The sequence below is a fragment of the Pelobates fuscus genome, chromosome 1, assembly GCF_036172605.1.
Source record: "Pelobates fuscus isolate aPelFus1 chromosome 1, aPelFus1.pri, whole genome shotgun sequence".
In the NCBI taxonomy this organism is placed as follows: Eukaryota; Metazoa; Chordata; class Amphibia; order Anura; family Pelobatidae; genus Pelobates; species Pelobates fuscus.
The window spans coordinates 464,708,368-464,720,900 of record NC_086317.1 but is presented as its reverse complement, the minus strand read 5'-3'; the positions used below and the strand labels follow the sequence as shown (position 1 = coordinate 464,720,900).

At 45.7% G+C, this 12,533-nt stretch overlaps 1 protein-coding gene and 1 non-coding gene across 2 annotated transcripts in view; both read left to right on the top strand.

Annotated features, from left to right (window-relative positions):
- The window catches only part of GAB2 (GRB2 associated binding protein 2), a 203,183-nt gene extending 192,543 nt beyond the window's left edge, over nt 1–10,640 (top strand). Inside the window, exons 9-10 of the mRNA XM_063444962.1 lie at nt 1,936–2,061; nt 8,908–10,640. Coding sequence (XP_063301032.1) covers nt 1,936–2,061; nt 8,908–9,051 — 270 coding nt within the window. The 3' untranslated portion in view covers nt 9,052–10,640. The remainder of the gene's footprint in view (nt 1–1,935; nt 2,062–8,907) is intronic.
- LOC134577005 (small Cajal body-specific RNA 11) lies at nt 7,286–7,430 on the top strand. The gene has a single exon (XR_010085909.1). It is a non-coding gene; the product is annotated as a small Cajal body-specific RNA 11 (non-coding RNA).
- Nucleotides 10,641–12,533: the final 1,893 nt, after the last annotated feature.

The following is a 12,533-nucleotide window of genomic DNA, read 5'->3' as shown; positions in this document are numbered from 1 at the left end:
CTTTGTTTACTATTGTGGTACGCTGCCTGCAGCCGTGGGTGCTTACTTTCTAAACGTAATTAAACGCTCATACCGCTGGGATGATCTGAGCAATGAAATTGCTGATCGCATAATAGATTTTGCCTCTTTTCATCTAAATTAATCTATTTTTTTCCCAAGAGCTGAGAGTATTATCATAGTTATGTTTTCATGCTTGAGAGCATTTGGCTTTAGTTTCGTAAGCTACATCATTAGAATTCACATCACCATAAAGGCTGCGTCTTGTGGCTTTAAGAGGAATGGAATGCCCAATAGGCAGCAATCGTTCCTGCGAATGAATGAATGACAAGTTTCAATCTTCTCTGGTGGAGAATTTCAGAAGTTTTAGTTCTCCAACATCTACACGTAACCTGACGTGACCTTCATTCAGTCCAATAAATAAAACCAGGGTTAAAGGGACGCTATAGTCACCAGAAGAACTACAGCTTAATGTGTTTGTTCTGGTGAGTAGAATCATTCACTTCAGGCTTTTTTGCTGTAAACACTGTATTTTCAGAGAACGTGCAATGCTTACATTACAGCCTAGTATTAACTGCACTGGCCATTTCTTAGAATGCTGTTAGAGATCCTTCCTGGGTCATGGCTGCCTAAAATGCATCCAAACATTCAGTGTCTCCACCCTCTGGATGCAGACACTGAACTTTCCTCATAGAGAGGCTGATTGGCCAGAGCTGTGTTTGACTTGTGCTGGCTCTGCCCCTGATCTGCCTCTTTGACAGTCACAGCTAATCCTATAGCTCAGGCCACCACTTCTGATGATGTCCGCAGACAGAGGCAGTTCAGGGGCAGAGGCAGCAGTTTCAGACTTGAATACAAGTAAGATTTTACTATATTTAGGGAGGCAAGGGGAAGTTGTGTTCCTGACCATATAGTGTTCCTTTAATGTGTATATATTTTTTTTCTTTAAAATCTGCTGCTATTTAAATTGTTATCCAGTGGCAGAGTTATGCAATTTATATAGAATATGATTTAATACAGATTCCACTTTCATACTTCCCAACTGTCCCTATTTAGAAGTGACAGTCTCTATTTTGGTCCCAAATCCCTCTGTCCCTCTTTTATCTCCTAATGTCCCTCTTTGTTAGGTGCTCCATATTGTGGATGTGTCTGAGTGTATTACAGAGCTCCACAGCAAAAATGTTCACAATACAACACGTGTTTAAGAGTAAGTCTGTGTAAAGAACAGGCGTAATTCATGTTTTAATTTACATTTTATGCAATAGTTTATATTAAGTCACCTAAAATATTTTTAGACCGCCCCACCCCTGGACACCTTCACCGTCTCACTCTAACATTAAAGTGTCCCTCTTTGTCCTTGTGAAATGCTGGGAGGTATACAATCAGCAGGTGCAATCCATTGGTTTCAATGGTGATTGCTTCACTTTTGCAACTTTGACCTTGAAATGTTCTATACAAGTACAGACTTCTGCGACCTCCTTTTTTTTTTTTAAATTCCTTTGAACTCCTAACATGGCAAGTAAATATCCTCAGAATGAGATCATTAACAAACCTGTGCCAGTTCAACTTGATGGTGCTTTAAATATATATAAATGTGTGGGAATGTAATGTTTTGGGGTGACGTAACAGATCTTCCTGAAGTTTGCCCACTTCCTAATCATCTTCTCCCTTACCTGAACTTTTTCAAATTTTTCTCATGTATTTTTCTATTTTTGATAATTTTTTATTTTTTTTACTGTGCCTTGGTTAAGATAAAGTTGGTTCAGCGTCTAATGGACCCTTAAAGAAGCAATCAATGTTCATAACCAATAAAACCCGCTATTGAAAATTAAGTTTTAGGGTTGGGCAGAGGGTGGAGTTTTGGGAATGACATGCCAATATATGTTGGAGGGGCCAACACTCCAGAATTCTTTAACAAAATACAATTTTCCATTCCAGCAAAACCCAGTGTCGGCGTCTCCAGGAACTAGTGGTACAAATAGTCCAGCGCAGAAAAAAAGTACTGGGAGTGTGGATTACTTAGCGCTGGACTTTCAGCCAGCATCACCCAGTCCTCATCGGAAGGTATCAACAATATCTCTTTATCCACTGCCAAAAATGCAACAAAATGGCATTGCTATGTACATTTACTGTATTGCAACAGCACAGAGGAACTGTGTAATTGGGGAAAAACGTAAGAGACAGAAGCCAAAGATGTTGAATATCTTGTTTACTTGTTAGTGTTGCCATCTATACAGATTAAAGCAAATATCGCCCATATTATTCCTTCTTTAGAATCGTCATTGACCCTTATTTAAAATGTCACACACTGGCTCAGGTTTTTTTAAGATTTGGAATCATTCAGTATCCCAGGAATTGTGAAATCTGATTTCAATATTGCTAAACTGGGAAAAATTCCCTTTACATTCACTCCGAGATTTCAGATCCGGTGAATAACACAAATGGGATTTACTATTTTAAGTGGCGTAATGGGACACTATAGGGACTCAGACCCCTTCATCTCACTGAAGTGGTGTGGGTGCAGTGTCCCAGATCACAGTCGAGAAACTGCAATAATTACCTTGCAGGACTAAGACTGCCTCCTATGGCTGTCAGACAGCCACTAGAGGTGCGTCTGGGATTCTAAGGGACTTTGAGGCCTTTAAACGACGCTGGACATCCTCCTGCATGAGGACATCCAGCTTCAGTGAAATCCCTAACTGAAAGCATTAAAGGGACACTCCAGGCACCCAGACCACTTCTGCCCATTGGCGTGGTCTGAGCGCCAACTCCCACTACTCCTAACCCTGCAACTGTAATTATTGCAGTTTTTTTATAAACTGCAATAATTACATTGCAGGGTTAACTCCACCTCCAGTGGCTGTCCTAAAGCCTTTGCTGCGCATGCTCACTCGGTCCTGAAATCATGTGAGTAAATAAAGTTTATTTATTTAAAAAAAATTTTTTTAACTCTTTATCTGCCAGAATGGGGTGATAAGGGGGTGGACCAGAGGGCACTATAGTGCAAGCAATACAACTTTGTATTCCTAACACTTTAAAGCGGCACTGTCATGCCGAATCCCGTTTTTTTTTTAACCCCCCTCCCGCCTCCACTACACCCAATTGACCCCCTAGTCACCCCCAAATGTCCCTAAGCCCCCCACATTACCTATTTTTAAATCTGTATTTTCTGCCCTGATCTTTATTCAGGGCGCCGCCATCTTTGTGTGGGTAGGTGAAGTCCCTGTGGGACACGTCATCTGCCCACACTAGACAGACTGTGAGATTCCCGAACATGCCCAGTGAAACACCTGGACATGCGAACGGGAATTTCATCTATTCATTCATCAGACAGACGAATGAATGAATAGAAAAAATCAGATGAACAAACTAACACTGAGGATCAGTTTATTACCGGCGTGCAGCTCCCTCCTTGTAATATGTAAAGACAGAAGCGACAGGGAGCAGTGCTCCCCACCACTTCATAAGCCCCCCAGGTCCCCCCTCACTCTATGGGGGTCAGTATGACCCCCATAATAGCATAAGGGAGATTCAAATCTCCCCAATGCCCCTACTCGCTATATCGCGAGTAGGGGCATGTCCACTAAACAGTGAGCAGCCTGTGGCTGCTCACTGTAAAAAAATAAATGGTAATAAGGGGGGGGGGCTACTGTCCTCCCCCCTGGCCCCCACCCCTGGGGGCACTAATAAAATAATAAGGGGGGGGGGACCTACTGTCCTCCCCCCCGGCCCCCACCCCTGCGCGGTGGGTGGGGGCCCTAAATAAAGATAGGGGCGGGGGCCTACTGTCCTCCCCCCCTGGCCCCCACCCCTGCGCGGTGGGTGGGGGCCCTAATAAAACAATAAGGGGGGGGGACCTACTGTCCTCCCCCCCTGGCCCCCACCCCTGAGCGGTGGGTGGGGGCCCTAAATGAACCCCCCCATCAAGGTGACTAGGGGCCCCTAGTCACCCCCCCACCCCAAAACATTCTAACCCCTACCTACCCCCCTCACCCTAAAAATAGTGAGGGGGGAATAAAATAAATAACCTGTAAAAAAAAAAAATTAAACTTACCATTTGACGTCTTCTTTTTTCTAAATTCTTCTTTCTTCAGCCCTCAAAAAGGCCAAATAAAAATCCATCATACCCGTCGCACTTTAAAAAAAAAAAAAAAAAAAACACGAGCGCAAAAAAAAATTAATCCATGTTCACCCATGGAGGGCACGCCGCGTACTGAGCTCCGCAGGGCGGGTCAAGGCTTATAAAGCCTTGCCCCGCCCCGCAATTAGGCTTAGAACACACTGATTGGTTGGTTTAAGCCAATCAGAGTGCTCTGTGTCATTTTACACAGCGTGGGAAAATTCAAAAGAACTTTCCCACGCTGAGTAAAATGACAGATCACTGTGATTGGATGGTTTTCAAGCCATCCAATCACAGTGCTCTGTATCATTTTACAAGCGTGGGAAAGTTCTTTGGAATTTACCCACGCTTGTAAAATGACACCGAGCACTGTGATTGGATGGCTTGAAAACCATCCAATCACAGTGATCTGTCATTTTACTCCGCATGGGAAAGTTATTTTGAATTTTCCCACGCTGTGTAAAATGACACAGAGCACTCTGATTGGCTTAAACCAACCAATCAGTGTGTTCTAAGCTTAATTGCAGGGCGGGGCAAGGCTTTATAAGCCTTGACCCGCCCTGCGGAGCTCAGTACGCGGCGTGCCCTCCATGGGTGAACATGGATTAATTTATTTTTTGCGCTCGTTTTTTTTTTTTTTTTTTTTTTAAAGTGCGACGGGTATGATGGATTTTTATTTGGCTTAAGTTTAATTGTTTAATTTTTTTTTTTTTTACAGGTTAGTTATTTTATTCCCCCCTCACTATTTTTAGGGTGAGGGGGGTAGGTAGGGGATAGAATGTTTTGGGTGGGGGGGGGGGGCGACTAGGGGCTTGGGACCCCTAGTCACCTTGATGGGGGGGGGGGTTCATTTAGGGCCCCCACCCACCACTCAGGGGTGGGGGCCGGGGGGAGGACAGTAGGTCCCCCCCCCCCTTATTATTTTATTAGGGCCCCCACCCACCGCGCAGGGGTGGGGGCCAGGGGGGGAGGACAGTAGGTCCCCTCCCCTTATTATTTTATTAGGGCCCCCACCCACCGCAGAGGGGTGGGGGCCGGGGGGAGGACAGTAGGTCCCCCCCTTATTATTTTATTAGGGCCCCCACCCACCGCGCAGGGGTGGGGGCCAGGGGGGGAGGACAGTAGGTCCCCCCCCTTATTATTTTATTAGGGCCCCCACCCACCATGCAGGGGTGGGGGCCGGGGGGGAGGACAGTAGGTCCCCCCCCTTATTATTTTATTAGGGCCCCCACCCACCGCTTAGGGGTGGGGGCCAGGGGGGAGGACAGTAGGTCCCCCCCCTTATTATTTTATTAGGGCCCCCACCCACCGCGCAGGGGTGGGGGCCAGGGGGGGAGGACAGTAGGTCCCCCCCCCTTATTATTTTATTAGGGCCCCCACCCACCGTGCAGGGGTGGGGGCCGGGGGGAGGACAGTAGGTCCCCCCCCCTTATTTTATTAGGGCCCCCACCCACCGCGCTGGGGTGGGGGCCAGGGGGGAGGACAGTAGGTCCCCCCCCTTATTATTTTATTAGGGCCCCCACCCACCGCGCAGGGGTGGGGGCCAGGGGGGGGAGGACAGTAGGTCCCCCCCCCCTTATTATTTTATTAGGGCCCCCACCCACCGCACAGGGGTGGGAGCCAGGGGGGGAGGACAGTAGGTCCCCCCCCCTTATTATTTTATTAGGGCCCCCACCCACCGTGCAGGGGTGGGGGCCGGGGGGAGGACAGTAGGTCCCCCCCCTTTATTTTATTAGGGCCCCCACCCACCGCGCTGGGGTGGGGGCCAGGGGGGAGGACAGTAGGTCCCCCCCCCTTATTATTTTATTAGGGCCCCCACCCACCGCGCAGGGGTGGGGGCCAGGGGGGGGAGGACAGTAGGTCCCCCCCCCCTTATTATTTTATTAGGGCCCCCACCCACGGCGCAGCGGTGGGGAGGACAGTAGGTCCCCACCCTTATTATTTTATTAGGGCCCCCACCCACCGCGCAGGGGTGGGGGCCAGGGGGGGAGGACAGTAGGTCCCCCCCCTTATTATTTTATTAGGGCCCCCACCCACCGTGCAGGGGTGGGGGCCGGGGGGAGGACAGTAGGTCCCCCCCCCTTATTTTATTAGGGCCCCCACCCACCGCGCTGGGGTGGGGGCCAGGGGGGGAGGACAGTAGGTCCCCACCTTATTATTTTATTAGGGCCCCCACCCACCGCGCAGGGGGGGGGAGGACAGTAGGTCCCCCCCCCCTTATTATTTTATTAGGGCCCCCACCCACCGTGCAGGGGTGGGGGCCGGGGGGGGAGGACAGTAGGTCCCCCCCCTTATTATTTTATTAGGGCCCCCACCCACCGCACAGGGGTGGGAGCCAGGGGGGGAGGACAGTAGGTCCCCCCCCCTTATTATTTTATTAGGGCCCCCACCCACCGCGCAGGGGTGGGGGCCAGGGGGGGAGGACAGTAGGTCCCCCCCCCTTATTATTTTATTAGGGCCCCCACCCACCGTGCAGGGGTGGGGGCCGGGGGGGAGGACAGTAGGTCCCCCCCCTTATTATTTTATTAGGGCCCCCACCCACCGCACAGGGGTGGGAGCCAGGGGGGGAGGACAGTAGGTCCCCCCCCTTATTATTTTATTAGGGCCCCCACCCACCGCGCAGGGGTGGGGGCCAGGGGGGGAGGACAGTAGGTCCCCCCCCTTATTATTTTATTAGGGCCCCCACCCACCGTGCAGGGGTGGGGGCCGGGGGGGAGGACAGTAGGTCCCCCCCCTTATTATTTTATTAGGGCCCCCACCCACCGCACAGGGGTGGGAGCCAGGGGGGGAGGACAGTAGGTCCCCCCCCTTATTATTTTATTAGGGCCCCCACCCACCGCGCAGGGGTGGGGGCCAGGGGGGGAGGACAGTAGGTCCCCCCCTTATTATTTTATTAGGGCCCCCACCCACCGCGCAGGGGTGGGGGCCAGGGGGGAGGACAGTAGGTCCCCCCCCTTATTATTTTATTAGGGCCCCCACCCACCGTGCAGGGGTGGGGGCCGGGGGGAGGACAGTAGGTCCCCCCCCCCTTATTTTATTAGGGCCCCCACCCACCGCGCTGGGGTGGGGGCCAGGGGGGGAGGACAGTAGGTCCCCCCCCCTTATTATTTTATTAGGGCCCCCACCCACCGCGCAGGGGTGGGGGCCAGGGGGGGGGAGGACAGTAGGTCCCCCCCCCTTATTTTATTAGGGCCCCCACCCACCGCGCTGGGGTGGGGGCCAGGGGGGGAGGACAGTAGGTCCCCCCCCTTATTATTTTATTAGGGCCCCCACCCACCGCGCAGGGGTGGGGGCCAGGGGGGGGGAGGACAGTAGGTCCCCCCCCTTATTATTTTATTAGGGCCCCCACCCACCGCGCAGTGGTGGGGGCCAGGGGGGGGCAGTAGGTCCCCCCCCTTATTGTTTTATTAGGCCCCCCCCATCTTTAACCCCCGCGCAGGTAGGGGGCGGTATTAGGTTTTTTGTTTTTTTACAGTGAGCAGCCACAGGCTGCTCACTGCTTACTAGACATGCCCCTACTCACGGTATAGCGAGTAGGGGCATATTATTTACTAATACTAACTAATCTTTACTTAGTATTAGTACATTTGGCTGAAAGACCAATTTAGGTCTTTCAGCCTTTTAGTAGATAGCTCCCTAATACCGTGGGAATTAGGGAGTTATCTACTAAGCGGCTTCAAGATGCAGCCACAGCAATGAATAGGATCGGAGTTTCATTCATTAGAATGAAATTCCGATACAAACAAAGTACCGAATTGCATCCTAACACCAATGGAGAAACTCTTCTCATTCTGTTAGGATGCAATTCGCAGTTTTGCCAGCGTTTTGTCTAAGTGACAGGACGTTCGGCAATACTGACAGGAAGCATTGTGGGAACTGGGAGGAAAGCTAGGGATCATGGGAAAATTGCTCTGACCAGCGGAAATGAAGCACACTTTGCTCCTCAGCTGGTCAGAGCTGGTCAAGCGGAGGAATCCTCCATAAGGCAAAGAGTCCCTACTTTGTCTTATGATTTTAAAGAAAACTAAAGAAGACAGGAAGAAAAGAATAACAGACCCCGAGAGAGGGGGAGAAGAGGAAGAGATTGAGGAAAGGTAAGTTCGGCATGACAGTGCCGCTTTGAAATCCTTTTAAAAAGGTACTTCTACAGTCTCCTCCTCTAGTGTAGATTTACTATTTAACAACAAAAACCAATGGAAGGGTCACTGCACCATGTGCTGGAATCACAGCTTTGAGTGCCAGAGAAATGACCTGCACGGATTGAGGCATAATTGTTGCTGGTATTGTTTCTGTGACTTTGAGCTTACGATGCGTAGAGTATGAAAGGCAGTTTGCCGAATAGTCAATATGTACAATTGTATGGATCTTATTTATTTAAACCTGATTTACAATAATATAGTGCGCCTTAAAGTATACATCTATATAATAGTAGTTTGCTTTAAAAGAGGAACTGTCAAGGGGAAGAAGTGATCGCTTTCTGTAATCTGACTGCCAGTTGCAAAATAAATAGTTTATAACAATGATTGATAGGGAGCTAAGATGGCGCCTACCATTTGCGTAATAGTGAGGTGTGGATTTCTATATGTCATTTTATTTTTCACATCTAAAGTTTTGTGTTTAACATTTGAAAAATATAAAAAATGTTCTCCTGATTTTTTTTTAGAAATTTTTATAGTTTTAATATTTAACATTTATAATTTCCTAAATATTGCAAATGAAAGTGGAGGATAGGATTAATTTGCCACTTTGACACATTTCTCCTGATATACTATGTCATGTCTCCCGTTCAGCCTTCCACATCCTCTGTGGCCTCCGATGAAAAGGTGGACTACGTTCAAGTGGACAAGGAGAAGACACAAGCCTTACAGAACACCATGCAAGAATGGACCGATGTTCGCCAGTCTTCAGAGCCAGCCAAGAGTGGGAAGCCATAATGGATTGTTCCACGCAGACCATGGTGGGGAGATGATGGTCTATACCAAGTTTATTCCTCTTCGGTGCGGAATTTCCAGCTGGCTATGGGTGGCCAAATTTCGAGCTGCTGCTGTAGGATTTTATCAGATCCAATGCATTACTGATTTTATTGCCTGCTGATGAATGACGAGCCTTGTGTACCTGAAAAAAAATGCAGAATTACGTCATCGGTAAATTACTCAATCAAATCAACCTCTCTGCTGGATGTTGGACTGACTAGATACATACAATCCATTTTATTTATACGTGTATACATGTATCTCAAAGGACATTCTAGATTAGGTTATCTCAACAAAACAAGTCATTGGGTTTGCCCACGAAAAAATTATCTGTTAACCAAGCGGGTTATTTACTAAAATGAGACTAGCTCATTTAAAGTGAATTTCACAGGCAAGTCTAAAATAGCCAAACTCATCACAGAATTGACATTTACTCTGAACTCCTGCCAATTCTCACTGCACCCTCATCTTTAGACTCCAAACCCTCGTATTCTCCAGACAAAAACATTGCAGACTATTGTTTATGTATTTTATTATTAATTTATCTTTTGATTGGGCACATATAACCAGCTATTTGAGGTATATTTTAATACAGCGTCATCTAATGTGGTTTTAAAAGTCTAATTGGAAACCGCGTACATTACAAAGGATTTGTGTAACCAGAAAAGGAAGGATGATTACTGTATTTTGCCAAGATCATACACATTCAACAGAGGATTGACCAGAAACACAAATAACTAATGTGGGTCTGGAGGTGACTTGTCTATTGTTACCCCATGAGTGAGTTTTTGATTTACGTAGACAATATTGGGGTTTGTGTGAAAGTAAGAACTTTTTCCAAAAACCTTCATGTTGCCATCTTGAAATGCTACTTTGATGGTCCCAAATATTTTTAAGAGTCAAATGCTGGGGTGGGAAGCTATATATATTCGTTATTCTGATCCTAATGGGATATCTCTTATATTAGTGTTAAGGGTTTCTAAAATGTTGCTAATACCATAGAGTCTTACTCATATGAATCACTCCATTTGTGCCACAGGTTTAACCAACGACAATCAAATTCTCTATTATTGGAACCCCAAGGAATTAATGTAGAGGGGAGTGGGAAGTACTTGAAGAGTTAAACCTGAATCCAGTCCCTCTGCATTTTGTTCTCAGAGTATTTACCAAAATCAGCCTTTCCTTCCCCAACTCTGTGTAATGAGTGATAGCTTTCCATGGATAAAGTGTGCGGCTATCACGTCCTACAGACCATGTCTGCCGGCAGAGTCACACTCGTCAATCTCCCTGGGTTAGTCCTAGAACTTGCTAACTTGGTATTGAATAGTGATCGCTCCCCTTTAACACCTTCCGTTGATTTGTTTTACTATGGACTCTCTTACGGGACTCTCCCAATCAAATGTCTGGCTGTGTCTCATTTGAATCTGGATTATTAAAGGTCAACCATCACTGATATAAAGTATGCCTTGCAATACTGCATAGGATATACTCAATATTATACTCTATGGAACTAAGTAAAGTTAATAGCACTACTCTGGTTCTGTTATATAAACCGCTTATAATAGAAAAGAACAAATCTTGACAAAAGAAACTCTTGGCTCTTAGAACCAACAATTCAGTGTTCGTGAGGTTACTGAAACGGTTGCAGGTATCTTTGCAAGCATGTCCTGTTTACGTATTTATTGTAAAGCAAATGAGAATACACTAAAACTTCAATGCCTCTAAGATCGCATCCAATATGCTCCAATAGAATTCCAGAGAAGGATAGCCAATACCAGGCTGAAGTCATGCGGAGCCTCTGATAATATAAAATAAAGTGCTTCGAGTAGTAATGTGCTGCACTGCCTCAGTTACCTGGAATTGTTAGTGTTAAAATGTAAGATTATCTTTGTGGCCATTATGGCTTACACTATTTCAGTATTGTTATATAAACAAATTGGATAACTGGAAAACACTGAATTTTTTTTTTCACTTACGGTATATCTTGGAACTTGAACAAAGACTTAAATTTGGATTAGTCAATCTTATAACATTAAGCGTTAATTTCATGGAGTTTATACAATGAATCTGTTAACACAGGTTTCTTCATCATCCCAAACAAAGAAATTGCCCGTTTCTACTTCGGAACGATATGATAAAAATATTACAGGTTAACTATTTGTTATAATGTTTTTTTTGTGTTTGTTTGTTTGTTTTTTGGATCCGCAATCTTTTGTCCTCATAAAAGATTTAATCCGTTTCAGATCAAAGATATCAAGGATATTAATGCCTTATGTGCCTTTTGTGGGTAACATTTTGTGTATAAAAAAAAAAAGAAAAACACCCTAATCTTTCCTAAAACCCCTGGCACTGGCAGCATATTGCTGAGCTTTGTAGAATAAATAATATCTGGTCCCTAGAATGATTATTGGTGCAACCTGTTCATGTTTATTCAGTAAACTGGGAATGGTGGGGTATTTACCGTGGTATTGCAATTTGGCTAGTTTGGCCTGGACTTACAATTTACTTTTTCAATTCTCTACAAGTCACAGGTTAGCAAATAAACCCACTGATTGTCATTTAATCGTAGCTGAAACATATATATTTAGAATCCGCTTACGCCCTTGGGGTGTTAATTATGCAAGGCTTTCATATTTGTTTGGAATATACAATGAAACAAACATCTTTCAGAATCAAAAATTGTAAAAAAAAAACAAAAACAAATATCCAATTATCTGATCCAATTAGATACCATAAATCTCACATTTTATTTTATAGCATACAGGTTTATGTGAATTGAAGTTTCTCAGTCCTTGTAATATAGTTTATATTATTAGAGTATTTATTTATTTTCTCATTGATGAGAAGGATTGCAGGAGAAAACACTGATTAATATAATATCATTCCAAGTCCTCAATTAACAAACCTAGCGATTGTTTGTGGTGTCTGTGAAAGGGACGATGAGCAATTAACCAAAGATAACTGTGAACAATGGAGTGCTTGTTACTGGTGTGTAAAAAGACCGGGGCTGGACTCCATTCTCTCTCCAGCAGGAGGCAAACTGCAAGTCCCATGATCCTTGGATTCCTTTTTTGCAATAAACACACATTTGCATATTTTATAGGGATCTTGGCTGCAATGATGAATATACAAGCTCTCGTGAGTCTTAGCATTTGATTGCTAGACGTGATGGGAGTTAGAGTTGACCCAAAACCGAGCTAGCTTATCCATTATAAGACGTTGTTTTGGTACGGTTTAGGTTGCAAACTACTATTGTCAGACAATGAACATGTCTAACAATATGTATGTATTGTACACCAGAGGCATTATACCTCACAGTATAGAGCATTGCTGTGGGATAATCCTATTTTTATCCATGCTTTTCTTTTAATGGCGATTGGTTACCAGTTGGTAGAGACTTCTTCAAATAATTTCATAAAGATTTGCAAGCAATGATTGTAATC